Source organism: Ictidomys tridecemlineatus, chromosome 11, assembly GCF_052094955.1.
Source record: "Ictidomys tridecemlineatus isolate mIctTri1 chromosome 11, mIctTri1.hap1, whole genome shotgun sequence".
NCBI lineage: Eukaryota > Metazoa > Chordata > Mammalia > Rodentia > Sciuridae > Ictidomys > Ictidomys tridecemlineatus.
In genome coordinates, this window is record NC_135487.1 from 5049982 (window position 1) to 5068310 (window position 18329).

The 18329-nt window shown below is 43.6% G+C and overlaps 1 protein-coding gene across 8 annotated transcripts in view; it reads right to left on the minus strand.

Annotated features, from left to right (window-relative positions):
- The window catches only part of Rere (arginine-glutamic acid dipeptide repeats), a 407183-nt gene that overhangs the window by 54588 nt on the left and 334266 nt on the right, over window positions 1-18329 (minus strand). For 6 of the 8 annotated variants that reach the window (XM_078025199.1, XM_078025198.1, XM_078025196.1 and 3 more), the window contains one exon: window positions 8979-9059. The exons of 1 other annotated variant lie outside the window; for it this stretch is intronic. In XM_078025199.1, the coding sequence (XP_077881325.1) occupies window positions 8979-9059 (81 nt within the window). Of the gene's footprint in view, window positions 1-8978; window positions 9060-9777; window positions 9820-18329 lie in introns of those variants that run through there. One more of the 8 variants, XM_078025200.1, reaches the window with a different exon arrangement.

Here is an 18329-nt window from a genome sequence, read left to right on the forward strand (position 1 = left end):
AGTTTAATAAAGGCCCATCAACAACTAAACAAACAAACAAACAAAACCATGATATAGCCCTGCAAACCAACACAGTGAGCCAAGGATGAGGAAATCATTTCCTTAAACACTAGGAGTTAGTTTTATCTTAGGACTGATTATTATATCTCTGTGGTTATGATGTACTCCTAAACCATTAGTATCAAGTGTGAATACACACATATTTCATTTTTTCTCTTTCCACAACACATAGTTCATTTTTAACAAATATTAAGTAAGGGCCTATTATAGAACACTAAAAGTAACACAGAGGCATAAAAATGCAGTTCCTACCCAGAAAGCCTTGTGCTCTACTTAGTTACGTATATGCATCTGTGTGAATAGAAATGACTGGACAAGAGGAAGCAGAGTCAAGTCCAAGATAAAAATTAATAGGTAAAGGGCAGAACAAATTGAAGAGATAAGCTGGCCCTCTGTGTAAACAGTCAAGTGGCCCGCATAAGGGTGCATAAGACTTTCAAAACTGTGCAGCCCCAGCAAGACTTCTGTAAATGAGGTGACTAAGAACCTTCCAGAGAAGCACCCAGCCCAGCTGGCCCCTTTCCTAGCTGTGAGCTCCATGAGAGACCGCACTCTCTTACTCATGCCTATCCTAATTGGCACAAGTCTGGGGTTATCAAAAAAGCTCCCCCTAAACTCCCAACTCTGCCTACTGTTAAGGTGCAAACACCTCAATAGTTAGATGCTGGGCATCAGGATGCCACAACTGAGAGGATTCAGAAGATGATTTAAAGACAGTTGCACAAAACAAAGATTCAAATTTCCAAAGTGGGAAAAAGAAAATAACAAGAGCTGTTAGTAGTAAAACTTACTTGGGGGTGGGGATGTAGCTCAGTGGTAGGGCACTTGTTTGGCATGTACAAGGCCCTAGGTTACCTCCCCAGCACTGCCCCTCCCCTACACAAACACAAAAGGAAATCAAACACCTTAAAACAACCACAAAAAACAAAACTTAGCTTAAAGGATTTCTGGTGTTTCAAGAAATTTCTTTCCCCCTTGCTTTTCAATTAATAGTTTTCAAACTGTATACAATGGGAAAATGTTTAATTTGAGGTGGAGGGGATGTTTTCAGACTGAGGTTCAAGTTTTACTTTACTTCTCAAAACAATAATTTTTACTCCAGTCTCCTAAGTATTATCAAGGACATAACTTCAAATGAGATTAAAATGAAACAATTATTCAGGGGATAATCATTTCAAATATATTTTAAAACTCAATATTAAAGAGTTTTCTAAGACAGATTTTTTTTTCCAAACTTAGTTTGCAAACTCAGTTTTCAAAGTCAATATGTGTTCACAGTTCTTATAAGGCTTAAAACACACATACACACACAACACACACACACACACACACACACACACACACACACACACACACACAACAAAGCCACAAACATCCACCTAAAAGTCATCCAGGTAAACAAGATCCAGGCAAATAGTAAGAAATACCAACAACAAATAACAAGAAATTTCTTTCCCCCTTGCTTTTCAATTAACCTTGTACATATGCTGTTCAACAGCACCTTAAAAATCCAAGGCATTCTTCATATGGGTGCAATTGCCACAAGCAATAAATTTCACGTAATTACATGCCCACATGCCATTTCCACTAGTCCTCATATGTAGGATGAAGCCAGTGCATATCTACGACCCTGACACAGAATATCCAAAGCCCTTGGTTTACAAAACCACAAAACATTTTAGTATCTCCTCTTCTTTCCAACATCAGCACCAGGAGTTTCTCATACACAAACTATTTAATCGGTTCACTTATATAAGTCACCTCTCTTGGATCACCTTAGTTAAGACTCGACCCCCACCCAAAGTATCCATACAGCTTAGACTATCAGAATTAATACATTCAAGCCTGTGTCCCTCAGCACTGCAATTTCTGTAAGATCACAGTACTTGCTGCCAAAATGCAGTGCCTGTTTCTACTGGTAATCACGTTTGCCTTTAGTGGAAAATTCCAACTCTTTACATTTAGGTAGAATCAGTTATTACGAGACAGTATGGCACACAAGTCTCTCCTTCTACTCATCTTGTTAAACCCTCAAAGTGCTTACATTTCTTCTCACATGGAAGGGGTGGCAGCAAAAGAAAGCAACACCTTAAAATACTTTAGAATTAAAGCACACGAAAGCTTCTTATTAATTAATAAGAGAACATCATCCTTTCCAATAAAAAGTTTTGTTGGAAACTGAAGTAAGGTCTGACATGGTCTAACACGCTGTCTTCATGCTACAGAGTACTGAGAAGTGCCAGGGTTTTTATATGAAATAAGACAGGAGTTCAACTGTGTTTCTAGGGGGAAATGGAGTAGAGATGGGAAAATAACTCCATTAAATTCTAGGGCTGGGAATGTAGCTCAGTGGTAGAGCACCTGCATATGCAAGGCCCATTCTTAGCAGCACAAAGAGAAAAAGAAAAAAAGCCTTAAAGAAATTCTATTATGGAGAACGGAAATAAGCCCAGATATATTTGAGATACTTTGTAATAATTTGAAAAACAAAAAAAATCAAAAAAACCAACCCCTAACAGTGATACAATTTACAACTTAAAAGAATGAATGTGCCATAGCGGATTAGTCTGCATACTGGAAGTCTGCAACACTGTAAACAGCAGCTGCCCCCTTACTTTTACAGTAGATTTGAATCACCTGGGGAGCTTATTAAAATGCAGATTCTGGCTCAATGGCCATGGACAAAGGGCCTGAGAGTCTGCAATTTTCACAAGCTCCCAGGTGATGGTGATAATACAGCCCTGAGTACCTCACTGGGGGCAGCTAAGATTTTCAGCTGTACTAGAGGCAGGAGATTTAAAACCAGAGATCTTCTAAAGCATTGTTAAGCAGCTGTAACACTTGTGCCAGTTCTCAATAGTGTCAACTTCTTCCATACTTTGTTATGTAACATTAAATTAAGCATTAATGAGGCTGGAAACTTGTTTATCTAAGGTTATAATCTGAAATTAAATAAATTTTATGCTGTAAACTCACAATAAATGCTAGAATCATTTTTAACCTCTCAAGATTAACAGAATCTTGATTACTTGGTCTTAAAGCCCTTTCTCAACAGTATTTATTCTTTGTTGGGGAAATATGCTCTGTGTAAATGACATTTTTGCCTGGAGAAAAGAACAATTAATATCCAGTAGTTATGCACATATTTAATAGAATTCAACTCACAGAAATATGGCTGAGAAAGATGGTTGGTTTTCATGTTATTTCTCAAATTCAAAATCTAAATCTGTAAAACTTTTCATCCCATGACCCAAAGTTAATAAAAACATCAAAACCAACTGTCCCTTCACTGGGCTTTCATTAGGGAAAAATCAAGATAAAAAGTAGACTTCTATTCCCAGAAGTCAATTTTCAAGTCACCATTTTCATGCCTTCTTCTATATCTGAATCATTACTGAGCCCCGCCTCCGTCCTTTTGCGTAGATGTTGCTCATCCTGTCCTGGCTCCACAGCTCAGTGGTGTTGCCCTCACATCTCTTCTCAAAAAGCCTTCAGAAATGGGTCCTGCTTCCACTCTTTGGAGGTTGTTCAAGGTCCCCCAAACTCTACCTCCAAGCCAAAATTTTGGCCCAGGTTCTCCTGAATCTGTTTATATAATCTCCTCTGCACATGTGCTGTCCCTGCTGGGCATGTTTTACAATTTCCTGCCTCTGTGCTCTTGCTCATGATACTTCCTATGGCCGCACAGTTGCTTTTCCTTCACCCTCCCAAACAGAAGCCCATCAAAAATGAGCACCACCATCAAAGTCCACTTTCAACATCTTGTTCTGGGCTGGGGATGTGGCTCAAGCAGTAGCGCGCTCACCTGGCATGCGTGCGGCCCGGGTTCGATCCTCAGCATCACATACCAACAAAGATGTTGTGTCCGCCGAGGACTAAAAAATAAATATTAAAAATTCTCTCTCTCTCTCCCTCTCTCCTCTCTCTCTTTTAAAAAAAAAAAAAAAAAAAAAAATTCTTGTTCTGAAACTAGCCCTTCAGGAACCCAACAAGGCCCTGACATTCTTCCAAGCACTGCAAGACATGTAAGAGGTCCACCTTCCTCCTGCAATGCCAGCTCCCTGCAGGGCAGGGGGACATTCCACCCATTAAAGCACTTATCCTAAACTTTAGAAATAAACAAACGGCTCAAGCGGTAGTGCACTAGCCTGGCATGCGTGAGGCCCGGGTTCGATCCTCAGCACCACATACCAACAAAGATGTTGTGTCCGCCAATTAAAAAATAAATATTAAAAATTCTCTCTCTCCTCTCTCACAAAAAAAAAATAAAGATATAAAATGTTTAGTTCTGAAAATGGAAAGTGAATGAAAATGAATTTCTAGTAAATATCAACTGTCATCAACTGAGCTTACAAAACCTAAACTTAATCGCTACTGGGCTAAGTGCTCAGAAATAAAGAGGCGAGCCAAGGCGCACACTTCAAGCCTTTCTTCCCCTCAGGAAGCTAGCAGTTTAGGGCACCTCTCCCCTGCCAAGTGGGCAGATCAAACTGTTCACTGCACTGGTGTTCACTGCATCTGAGACAAGAATAACAGCACTGAAGAGAGGTGCTCCCAACTACACCCCAATGCTGAAAACGGCACACAGCGCTGTAGACAAAGGTCATCATCTAACCTAGGTGCCAGACAAAGAGAGACCCGTTCTCAAGAGTAAGAGAAGTCCTGAGAAATACTGATAGTTTTGCAGAAAATGGCAATAAATGCTAAAAGGAAAAAAAAAAAAAAAAAGTACACGTGTGTGTGTGTGTGTGTGTGTGTGTGTGTGTGTATTTTTGGATCATCCATGATTTTTTATTATTCATAATATTACCCTCTAGGTTTAAGATCTGACCCTATCAAACCTTCTATGTTTTCAGGTTTTATCTTAACATCAAAGGCCATGTAACTCATCTACCCAACAAAAAAGCAGCAGTGCTCAAAGCAGAATCCAGGAGCCTGATTCTCCAGTGTCATATTAGAAGGCCAGTGAGAGAATACTCACTGTGATTTAAACAAATATACTCACACCCAAAACTGAGATGTGGTTTAGGGCAAAAGGTGCCTTGAGGGAGAATTATGCTACCAAGGTGGACCTGAGATGTTCAGCTGGCTCCTTACCACATTCTGCTACTAATTAAACATTTTATAAGCATATGAAAGGGAAACAAAGGGCCATAGAGAGGAAGAAACAGCTGTGTAGAATAAACTACAGAGTATCTGTATAACCATGATACTAAAAGACCTCAACTGCAGCATTCCCTTGGGTACCATGAGGTTAACATGCAATACCCATCCAACTAAACCTCCACAAACAGTTGGTTTTCCGCAACTGTGGCCACTATTCCCACTTCAGGGCATAGCAACATTCAGAGAAAAGTCAGATATAGTATCTGTATAATAAACACCAGAAACCAAAAGAGCTAGGAAACTGGGCTGGGGATGTGGCTCAAGCGGTAGCGTGCTCGCCTGGCATGCGTGCGGCCCGGGTTCGATCCACAGCACCACATACCAACAAAGATGTTGTGAACGCCGAGAACTAAAAAAAAAATAAACATTAAAAATTCTCTCTCTCTCTCTCCTCTCTCTTTAAAAAAAAAAAAAAAAAAAGAGCTAGGAAACTGTTTACGGCCTTGCCCACCAGGATCCCTCCTCTGACCTAACTGTATAAGATGAACTGGCAGAAACCCAGTCCCTTCAACCCAGCTTCAAGGGTGAGGAGGAATGTTCCTAAACTAAGGAGGGCCCTCTCCACTCCTCCCAGCTTTTCAATTGAAAGGGTTTGGCAGAACAGATTAAGGAAAACAAGTAGCTGTTTTTCTTATTCAGACCCAACATGGAAGAACAATTGCTTTCAATTGTTCTTATGCTTTTTTTTACAGACATTATCTCACTTAAATTCTCCAGACAATTCTAAGGAGTAAGAATTATCACTTCCTTTTATACATACAAAAATTCAAGGACAGAGAGGTTGAATAATCTTGCTGAGGCTCACAAGAAGTCACTGGCAGAGGAGGCAAGAACCATCACTTTGTTCTCAGGCACAGCAAACGCTAAAGGTGTGTAAACATTTTGATAAAGATGGTAGCACCTATAAAATTCTCATGTACAGAACTACAATTTCAGATAAAATAATTTGTCCTTGTCGGGATGTGACCTGAACTTCCCACTGCCCTGCTCCAAGCAGACTGCACAGTTCAAAGAGTTCATCAAGTACTATATTTTCTGGTAAAGCCAAGAATAGCACACAGGGCTGCTGGCCCTGCTCCATGCCAGAACAGGCATGTTCTTTTGGATGCTGATGCCCTTCTGAAGTTTCAAGTCACTTGAGAATAGCAAAGAAATGAGTTAATAATTCTGGTAGACAGAGGTGAATGTGGGAAGTACCTAGATTAAAGGGATTTACTATAAAAAAAGAGCAAGACCATAAAAATTCTACAAAGGAAATTTTGAACCAAGAACACTGGTATCTTCTGATTTTTCCTCATCTTCTAAAGCAAAAATGAAAACCACCTTTGACCTCCCCTCCCTGAGGGCTGTGAATGATTAGCCTGGCTACACTGATAAGTAAGGAAATAGAAGATGAGTGCCTCTCCCAGCTGATTACTAACTATACTTACAGACTTCCCCTACTACCAAACTCCTCCCTTGTAGTCCAAAGAGAGCAGGACACTGAATGCCTAGCACATCAGCCACAGTAAACCTTCCATTTCTGCAAACCACTCTCCCATTTACTCCACTGATGATGCCCCCTGAGTAAGAGGAAGGGGCCAGAAGGGAAGGGATCAGTCACCACCAGTGAGTAATGGGGAAAGGTCTCAGGAAAGACAACCAAAGAGGCAGCTCACAAGGCTGGTGTACCAAGAGCAGCTAGAACAAGAAAAGGCTGATGGCTGAGTTGGGTGTCATCAATGAAGAGGGACACCCAAGAGTGAGAAGACAGATTAAGAAGTTAACTTTATAATTTCTAATTAGAAAAACAGATCAGAAGAGCCTTACCTAGGTTAAAGGTTAGTCAGGTCTGTTTCCACCACAGAGATAAAATGCTAGATAAAACTGTCTGGCTTTTTTTTTTTAATATTTTATTTTTTAGTTGTAATTGGACACAGTACCTTTATTTTACTTATTTATTTCTTTTTATGTGGTGCTGAGGATTGAATCCAGGACCTCACGTGTGTTAAGTGCGTGCTCTACCCAGTGAGCCACAACCCCAGCCTGTCTGGTGTTTTCTTAATGATAGACGGTAGACTTTTGACTTAATGTTAATTGTGCCACTCTAAGTACTTTTTAAACCAGAAAGATAAAAACGATTTTCAAGAAATTTCTTGTGTAAAATTCTTCATGGTTTACAACTTTAAGCAGAGCATAGGGATATATAAAACTTGACTTGAGAGGGGACAAGCTGGCTGTTCACAACTTCTGGACAAATTTACTCGCATGGACTCCTTTTCACTCAGCCAAACCAAAACTCCTACACTTAACTCAAGCCACTTTAAAAGTATGTATGAAGCACAAACAACTAAAATCCCCAGAAAACTTTATTTCACTGTCTCACAGTAATTAACTCTTTCCAATCTGTTTTGGAAAAAGAAAAAATAAGTTGATCACAGAGATTGGTTCCATAATACATTTTAATACTTATAAAATAAATGGTTTTCTCTCTCCCAACCATTCTCAATGATCCATCCCAGCATATGTAGACGCACAAAAATATAAATAAAAGCTTAATCTAATTGATATAGCCATCAATTGTAGTAGGCTGTGCTTAAAATCTCAGAACCTTTCTTTCCCATTATGCATCATCATGAGGTCATCAAGGTACTGTATAGTGAAGTATCCAGAAAGAGTTCTTAAAAAAAAAAAAAAAAGGAAACAGAAAGAAAGAAACAAAATTGAGTAAGAGAAATTGCTAAAGGATACCAATAGACAACAAAAGCAGACCAACAAAAATTCTACTACCCACTTTATAATGGATATTCTTCCTCTATCTTCCACTTATTAAAAAACAGCCCAGTGTATATGCAGATTAAATATCAACTCCCCTCTGTCCAACCCTACCCCCAATCCCAAAAAAAGTCCTGAAGAATACTTCCAGTTATTGGGTCCAATTGGGAAGGAATAGGAAATGGGAAAGTGGCTGGTCCTGTTCCTTCCTCAATAGACCCTATTCTCTGACCTAGCCAGAAGTCCACTCTCCCTTCTCAACACCACTTATATTCAGGAGGGTTGCAATTACAGGCTAATGAAACTGAATTCCTTCCAGCATTACCTTCGTACAATTTCATTCTGAAGTTTTCTTAGCAAAATCTCCTACCCCAAGCTTATCAGGAGTATTGTCAGATATGATCCCCAGCTTTGTGAAATACCAAAGGAATTTTTTAAAAAGCTCCCCTTAAAAACTTATAAAAACCCTTTGCATTAGTCCAATGAAAAGTGCATACTTTTAGGGCTAAGAATATTAAGAGTTAAAAACTACTCTTCAAAAGAGCAACTTTATAAGAAGGGGGGGATCCTAACAGAATTCAAATTACAGGGAATCACAAACCCCTTAATTCTCTTGTCTGGCTTGGTTGATGAACTTTGCCAATTACCAAATCCAAACTAGTGATAAATGGCATTTCCTATCCCAGCCACTGTGGTTAACATTAGGTGTGGTAACATGCCACAATCCCTCCTCCAATTCACCCTCTGCTCCCAAAGGCTTTTCTGTTGCTGCAGTTACAATACAGTTCTTAAGGGTGATGAACATAAATATGTCACCTTACCATCTAAATTCACAAGCTAATATTAAAAGGAAGTGGGACCAATACAATTCTAGATGACAGCCTGAGTCTGAGCACCGCACAGGGTTAAAGGAAACCATTTCCTAAGATCAAATGCAGAGAAGCAGCAGGAGCAAAGAGGGAAAAAAATCAAGTTACATAAAGTCCGATTGTACTCACTGTTTCCTTATTGGGAAGCAGCTCCTTTCTAATTCTGAAGAAGTTCTTGCCGTACTGCCTGAGTCCCTTAACGAAGCGCTTCTGTGATAAAAAGAAATAAATGGGATGTAAAATCCAAAAAAAAAAAAAAAACCCAAAACAGGATGTCAGCAAAGCAAAGATATCTGCAATCAGCAGAATAACCACCACAAAAAAGTCTCAGCTAGGGAATATTGACTAGGCTGGAAGAATATTTCGGCAACACAGCTGGGACCCACCCGTGAGCGCGGGCCTCGGGCAGCCCCCATCGAAACCCCAACCCGGGCAGCACATTTAAGAGAAAGACATACTCTCTATATAGCTAAGATTGTCCCCCATGCTACCAGACGTAGTCTGGCCCACGAAGGTCTAAACAACAAATATGCCCACGTTTCAATAAAACACCACAACTGCTTTCTGCTCGAGAACGAAGCTTCCTAGAAGTGTTGGGCAGAAGGGAAACGGAACCAAACCTGGTGACTCTTCCAGAAGGGCACCCTAGGTGGTTGAAAGGCCCGGTTCCTTAATCCAGGAATTCACCAGGAAGGCACCGACATCGCGGAAGCCGGCTGGGAGCCCGAAGCCCAGGCGGCCTGCCCCGCCATCTCCGACATTAAAAGCCACTCCAAATAAAGAATCGCAGCACCCCTTCCTTCCTCCAGACGCCCCTCACCACCCCCCTCCATTTTCGCAGCAGTCTCAGACCCGTCCCTGAGCCCGGCCGGGAGACTTTCACTTTGTCCCATTCCTCCCGAGCAGTCCCTCCCGCCCCGGCCCCCACCTCAGGGCTCCGGGCCGGTCCCGCGCGGCCGACCCCGGCAGCCACAGGTAAGCGCACGGGCCGGGGGCGGCGAGGGGCCGCTGCCTGTCACTCGGCGCGGCTCCACAAAGCGCAGGGCGGAGGCGGCCGCGGGCTGCTCGGCGTGTGACCGCGGCGGGGCCGCGCGGCGCGGGGCGCGGGGGGCGCAGGGCTGGGGCCGCTGCCGCCGCCGCCACCACCACCGGGGGAGGAGGCTGGAGCGCGGCGCGCAGAGCCCGGCGCGGCCGCGGGCGGCTGCAAAAGGCGGCCTGGATCGCCGAGCCGCCCGCCGGGCCCGCGCTCTGGCCCCGGCCCCGCCCCCCCCCCCCCCCCCCGGCCCGACCCCCGCTGGGCAGCCAGAGCCTCCAGGCGGCGCGCGGTATCTCAGTGTCCTCCTTCCGAGCAGCAGAGCGCCAAGGCAGCAAAGCACAGAAACTTCCTCCGACCGCGGAGAGCACGGGGACCCGGCGACCGTGGGGCTGGGGCCCTTCCCAGGCCGCTGGGTCTCCAGCCCTCGCTCGGGGAGCACCGGGTCGGCAGCGCCCGGGCCGCACGCCCACAGAGCCTTGGCTGCCAGGCGTGGGCCGGCCTCCACGACCCCCGCATCCCCTTCCGGCCGGCGGTTGTGGGCGGCCGCTCCCCTCCGGGGCCAGGCATTGGCCTACACTTCGAAAGGCGCCCTTCCACAACTAAATCACCACGGAAGCTTCCCAGCCAATAAATCACCTGTCCACCGAGGAAAGAGGCCCTCCCACTCCCGGTGTTTGAGACCTGCCGGGCAGACTCAGGGAAGAGCTGGATTTCACCTGTAAGACCCATTAGCAACCCCCTACTCCAGTCCCCGAGGCTTTGCGTTTTCTTTGCCAAGATATGACTCATCATTGTCAATTTTCAATAAAGTTCATATAGTTCGAAGGAAATATCTGTCAAGGAACCAGAAAGACGCACGCTGTCCTCTTAAGAGGACTAGATGGAAGTATTATTCATATGATCAACAGGCATTCCCGGCCTTGTGCATACAGCATCTCCAGGGAGATGAGGCAAGAAAAAGATGGCCCTGCCCTCAAGAAGCCTCCAGATTTGGGCCTACAAGGAAAGCAGACCAGGAACAATATGGTGGTGGGTGGAGCTGCGAGAAGGAGGCAGCACCTTATTCTGCTTGCGGATGTTTTAGAGGAAGTGACAAGGAAGAGCTTGAGCTTGCCAGGTGGGCTCCAGCAGGGCTCTTAATCAGCCAGGAAGGGCACACAGAACACTCTAGGAACTGCAAGGACGAGGAGTGCAGAACAGAGAGCCCGCAGATAAGACCCAAAGGCAGGGAGGATCGGGATGCAGGCAGCCATTTAGAGCTGTGGTCCTAACTGTCAGAAATGTTGAAGCACAAGCTTTCCCTGAAGAGAATGGATAAGAAGCACTCCAGTGGCAGTGTCCTAAATCTGGATTAGGAACAGTCTAGATTAAGAGACTAGTGATATAAATCCAGGTGTGAGATGAGGACTTGAACTACTGTCATCACAATTCCTGCTTCTTCATCCATTCTTTAAGAATTTGTTGGGGCTGGGGTTGTAGCTCAGTGTAGAGTGTGAGGTACTTGGTTTGATCCTTAGGACCACATAAAAACAAAACAAAGGTTAATAAAACAATTTAAAGGGCAGGGATTGTGGCTCAGTGGTAGAGCACTCACTTAGCACATGCAAGGCTCTGGGTACGATCCTAGGCACACATAAAAATTAATAAATAAAGATATTGTGTCCAACTACAATTTAAAAATAAAAATATTTTTTAAAAAACAAACAACAGGGCTGGGGATGTGGCTCAAGTGGTAGCGCGCTTGCCTGGCATGCGTGCGGCCCGGGTTCGATCCTCAGCATCACATAAAAACAGAGATGTTGTATCCGCCGAAATCTAAAAAAATGAATAAATATTAAAAAAACACTCTCTCTCTCTCTCTCTCTCTCTCTCTCTCTCAAAACAAACAAACAACAGGGCTGGGGATATGGCTCAAGTGGTAGCACGCTCGCCTGACATGCGTGAGGCACGGGGTTCAATCCTCAGCACCATATAAAAATAAAATAAAGATACTGTGTCCACCTAAAGCTAAAAAATAAAAATAAAAAACAATAAAAAAAAGAATTTGTTGAGCACCTAGCATGAGGGTGGGTTTAAAAATAATAAAAATACCATGGACCGTTATTAAATGGATTCTTTTTTAGGAATTCCTGTGATATGTGAAGTTTATCCAGGCCAACAAGCATAAAGTAATGAGCAGCTGATCAGAGTAGCAAGGGGAGGGGGCCTGAAGTGGCCTGTGGTGGCCCAAATGCCTTCACCGAGAAACACGGAGACATAGGCTAGATCCCTGAGGAGAGACAGCATCTAGAGGGTCCCTCCTTGAAGGACAGAAGTGGCAAATCGAGGTGAGTTATGGAGTCAGAGTATACATGGAGTTGAGGTGGGTAAGCTTTTTTTTTTTTGTACTCGGGATTGAACTCAGAGGCACTCAACAACTGAGCCACACCCACAGCCCTATTTTGTATTTTATTTAGAGTCAGGGTCTCACTGAGTTGCTTAGTGCCTCGAAATCCTTCTGTTTCAGTCTCCCCAGTGGCTGGGATTACAGGCATGTGCCATTGAGCCCAGCCATGGTGGATAATCTGGCACGAATCAGGTGATAGAATGCCCAGAACCACGCAATCAAATGTGGGCTTGATGCCAAGGGACAGGTTCATCAGGAGAGGCCAAGACAAGGAAAGTGAAATGTGAGAAACACTGATTCTGGAACATTAAGGTAATGTTGGAGAAGTGGACAAATCGGAGTTAAGATCTTGTTTCTTCCATTTATTAATGATGTAATTCTCTGAACATCATTCCACTCAACTAGTCATTCAGCACCTTCTATACCACCGAGCTTCATGTATTAATTCAAAATCCTCCCAATTTAAAAAGGGAGTTCTATTATCAACCTCATTTTATAGACAAGGAAGGTGAGGCATAAGATAGTTAAGTAACCAGATCAAGGTTACCTAATTTCTCAGAGGTAAAGCCAGAATTCAAACTCACCTTCCTAAATCCATATGTGTCATGCCACACTGTAAAATGCAGACAACTGTGGTGACAATTTCCTGTCATGGCACCATTATCTGAAATGACACACTTTCCAGGGCTCCAACATCAACTCAACCAACGGCTTGGGTATTCTTCCTAAGAAAGGCTGCACAAAGCCCCACTATTCTGTCCATCCTAGTGCTGTTCCCTGGCCAGGCCTTGATCCCCATTTCCTAGTGCCATGCCTAGCCCATCTCCCCTATTCAGTTACAATTCTCTGCCCAGGAACTTTGCAAAACAACAGTACCACACTATCTTATCACAGCTCCTACCTAAGAATAGCACTTTGACCTCTCTGTAGGATAGTGTTTACATTCCTGAAGCCCTGAATTCCAGCCCCTCCAGGACACTGTTCCTGCCTGCCTTTCCAGGCAGATGTCCACCCAATAATGTCAACTGACTACAACGCAGGTACCTTCAAAGTTCATCTCAAACTAAGCTCAAATCCTTCACACTCTAAAATGAATACCATAAGCCCTCCCTTTTATTTATTTGCATAAGATTTCATTTATTCAGAGTCCATAAAATCTGCAAAGGCAGGAATTATATCTTATGCCACTTTGCCTCCCTTGGCACCAGGCAGCTGGTGTTCAGTGAATTTCTGAAACATAGTGAAATCAACAATGAGATGAAGAGGGCCTGGTCTAGGGTAGTCAGAGTAAAACTGCACTAGTAAAAGCTGAAGGATCCAATCTGAACCATGATAACAGAGTGATCTCTTGATTCCCTGGCATCAAACAGTCCTGATTTTCCTTATACCACCTGCCTTAGTTCTCTACTCAACCTCTCAATGTTTGAGTCTCCCCAAAGCTTTGGGTTAGACTTCCTCAATATGATTTCCACTGTTCCCAAGGCTCTAAACATCATCTAGGATATGAGATAGTATGTCTATGGCCAAATCTGTGACCCAAGCCCCTTGGGAGCACTCAACTGTCTCATAGGCGTCGAAAAGGATACTTTCAGAAATTTTACATTTGACATCTAGTGGTGAGCACAGTCCTGCCACAGCTGTCCATATGTATGAACAACTAAGCTACCAAATGCACAACCCCCTTGGCCCCAGAGCACAGGGAGGGGGGTGGGGGGGAGTGAAAGCTTCATGTGGCTGGTACTGTTACTTGTCTATGGAAAGCCACAAGGCCTCAAAACCTGCAAAACATCTGCTTCTCAGAGACCAGCCTTTACCTTGTGGTTTACCAGAAATGCACAGTAGCTGCCTTTAAAATCGAAACAAAGACAAGCCCTCAGAGCGTCAGTGATTGGAGCAGACCAACATCTGAAACAGGCTTCTATCACAGCAGTCTCCTTCCCTCTGTGCATTCCTCACTTCAAATGAAGACCTTGCTGTTTTCAAAACTCTTAATTTATACCATCAGCTTATGAACAGGCAGGTACTACATGCTTCTAAATGGAAGACCAGTGTGTTTCTTAACAGTTTTCTTAAGTAGTCAGCTGGCACTCAGTATTTCCAACACTGAAATTGAAGGCCTCATGCATTATTTCTATGTCTATTAGCTTCCCTTGCCCTAACTGTGTATAGATATTAGAAGTCCAGGATGCCATGAGTAAAAGAGAAAAAAGAATGTGAGCATGGAAAGGGGGCAAGCCAACCAGCTTGGTCACCTGCCCTGCTTCATGCTCTGCAGTCTATAGCTCTCAGACCACAAGCAGAGGGCCTGGAAAGCTGGCCCCTGTTTTTGTGACATGCTTCATGTCCAACCAATCTGAAATGTGGACACAGTGCAAGCCCTTTTCTATTTCTTATCCCCATAGCCAGGTAAGATTCAAACAGATATATGTATTTATTTATAGCAAGGTGACGTTCTTTATGTTGCAATTTAGCTCTTTATGTTACAACTTAGTTTATGACTGTGCTCCAAGTCTCAGAAAAACTGATACAGTATTCCACTACTGAGCTGAAAAATGTCACATCTGAAGTTATCTACCTATCAGTTTTCAGTAGAGAAAATTTAACTCCCAGCTTGTGAGTGTATGGGGGGGAAACAGCAAGTATCTGAATCCTGTTACTCTAGGATTTTAATATAATGTATCTGGAAAGCTCTAATCCTTAATTTTTTTGGTAGAGTGGAAAGTACATGAGGTTTAAACTCAGAAGTTATGGAATCTAGTCCGTCCTCTGTTTCATAAAGGAAATTCTGACATGGCTGTTTAGACACAACCACTTTTGAAATGAGAAATACATAACGGGAATAAAAGTCATTTGGTCAAAATGCAGGAATATTATCTCTTATAGCTGCTAAGTTCAGAGGCTCCCGGTGCTGCTGCACTCCCCCACCCCACCCTGAGCTGTGCCTGTGGCCATGAGCCTCACTGGCCCAGCAGCTGCTAATTCTTCTCTCTGCCCTGGGGAGCAGGTGGGCCTAGACTACTGTCCATTTTTAATGTGTCATGATATGAAAAAGTTAAGGAAGAGCTGCCCCATACAGCAGTAAAAGTGGCTCAACACAACAGTGTCAGGCTTTACCTGCAACTCCCTGTCTACCATCACCACCACTTTATAAGCTGGGAACTATTGATATCTCCATCTTACATATGGGAAAACTGGCCACAGGTCACAAAATCCTTGGCCCAGGGTGGAAGGATCAGAGGTGACACATGTAAACAAATAGGGACTAGGGTGATGCCTAGGAATGAACTCAAAGGTACAGATTGGGGGTGTGATTGGGTGACTGGTGTTTGTATTTCAAGACATTGTTTCTCATAAATGGATAAAGGTTAGATTGTCATAATAATTTATTCTCACTTCAATTTATCTTTTAAATTAGACATAAAATAAGTGCTCTGTGTAACTCAGGAAAATTATTCTGAATTACAAATTGGACAGCAGACGGAAGAAATTCGAGGCCAAGAGTAATCCCTCCAATGGGTAAATGTGCCTATGCCCCTTGTCCATCCTAAAACTCCTAGCATGGCTCATTCTGGTGTCATTTGAGGTGTGGGATCCCAACCCTGACTACAGTGGGAAGAGAGCAGAAGAGAGCAGGCGAGACTATAAAAACAGCTAAGAGATGCCTCTGCATTAACCCCTGGCTGAGAGCTTTCAGAATTAACTCCCTCTGGTGAATTTTAACTAGTGTATCACAGTCAGAAACTCACCGGGACTTCTGGAGAGCGACGTGCACTCAGTCCTCTTACATAACTGTTTAGAAAACACTGTAGGTATTAAAATGATTCCCACTGCGAAAATGGCTCCTTCTGCTCTGCCCGTTTTCTGCACAGAATTTATGTTAATGACTTATTGGTTCTTAGGGGACCAAAGTACAAGCAGATCTGCAAGCAAGCAATCTCCCGTCCCCCCCACCAACAGACACACACAAGTGTAAGCCCAGCAGCCAGGCGCTGAGGAAAAGGAATACATCCATGGCTCTCTGAAGGCATACAGCAGCTGAAGAAAATACAGATGTGTCCTAAGTGAGGACCTGTGTTAAAGAGGGATAGGGTGGAGAAAGAGAGCCCTAAGGTCAAGTGGAAGAAATACAAGTCCTTCCAAAGGGTGTGTTCACGATGCCTACTTGTTTACCAGAGTGGCAACCCACTGAATGAAAGCCTGCTACAGCTCTCCCATATAATCCTGTTTGTGACAGATTCCCATCATCTCCTGTCGAAAACACATTTCTCTCTGGAGGTTACTGTTGATACTGCTTTAAGATATATTGTTTGATTTTGGTTCTAAATATGTATACACTATGGGGACCTGCATGAAGCCCTACTTTTTCAATAAGCAGCACCAGAACTGGTACAGGAGGAAACTGTTGCTCCTGACTTTTTTTCTTCACTTTAAACACACTTTGTACTTATTAGTGTAATTGCAGGGCAGCTAGTTAATAATTCAAATGAATTAGAGGGCTGGGGGTTGTAGTTCAGTGGTAGAGCACTTGCCTAGTATATGCAAGGCCCTAAATTCATTACCAGCATCACAAAAAAAATAAAAAATAAACCAGTATTATGATGGTTTGGACATGAGGTGTCCCCAAAAGCTCCTTGTTAACACAGGAGTATTCCAAGGTAAAATGGCTATATGTAACCTAATCAGCTCCTCCTACTTTGAATGGATTAACTGGGTGGTACTTGTAGGTAGGTAGGGCGTGGCTACAGGCGGTGAGTCACTGGTGGCATGTCCTGGAAGGGTGCATCTTCCCTGCAGCCCCTTCCCTCTTCTCTCTGCTTTCCAGCCACCACATCCTAAGCTGCTTCACTCTGTCATGCTTCTTCCCCATGATGCTCTGCCTCACCTTGAGCCCACAACAATGGAGCTGACCATCCACAGACTGAAACCATAAGTCAAATTAAACTTTTCCTCCAATTTGTCCTGGTCAGGTATTTTGGTCACAGCAACTAAAACCTAATTAATATAACCCATTAGAATTTTAAACATAGCAAACAGGATCATTTTAAATACTCAGTACAAATTCTTAAATTTCCCTTTGACCTGACATTTTCCCCTATTTCACACTTGAACACACACTTTGTATTCGGAGTAATATCTTCCCTAATCCCAAGGACAAAACAATCTCAACATGGACACCAAGGGGTCCTAGACCACATCTTCTTCAAAGCAGCCTGGTCATGAACCCAGAAAACGGAGATATTCAGTGTTTCTCAAGTTCCCCACGCTCAAGCCTCAGTGCAGAATGTTGGATAGTCCTGGTGGCAACAGATGTGTTATCCCAGTACAAAAGAGAAGTCACTGGACCCATTCTATTGATAAAGAAACTGCAGCTTAAATTGAATATTCTGTCCAAACCCACAGCTTGTCATCGCTAGGGCCAGGATTCAAGTCCAGGTCTAATAAGAAAAGCCATGCCAATTATCAAAAGGCTGTGCCTGGCACAACGCATGCAGCTATTCAGTGTTCTCATGTCCTCTCACTGCTAGACCTTCACAAATGCCCTTGGGCTGAGCCGCTGCAGCAGTGTCCAGGGCCCACAAGGCTTCCCTTATCTTCCATACTCACTGGGCTGCAGGTTATTACCCTTTCTTCACCAATGAACAGAGTAGTCGTCCAGTGCTCACTTGCTGTAGATACCCAGAGATCACCCATGTGGTCCTCCTACATCCTTTCTCTCAAAAGTTTCCCCTCAATTGCCGAGTTCTTACAAAGGACGCTCTCCTGCAATCTCCATAAATGTTCTACCCACCTAACAGCCTTAAGGGCCCCATGCCTGCCACCTCGGTCATTTTCAGGCCCGTAGAGATATCCCATAGATCCTGACCTCATCACTCCCCATCAGAATCTATGATAGAATGGGGGCCCATGCATCCTGCCATAATATCTCACAACCCTCACACCCAATTTAATGTGTCCTCTCTCAGCTTCCTGTGTCCCTAATACTATGAGATGCAACAGACTTCTGCTGAAAGAATGCCTGCCTTACTCTCTGTCCCTGTTCCCACACTCTTTCCGTTAC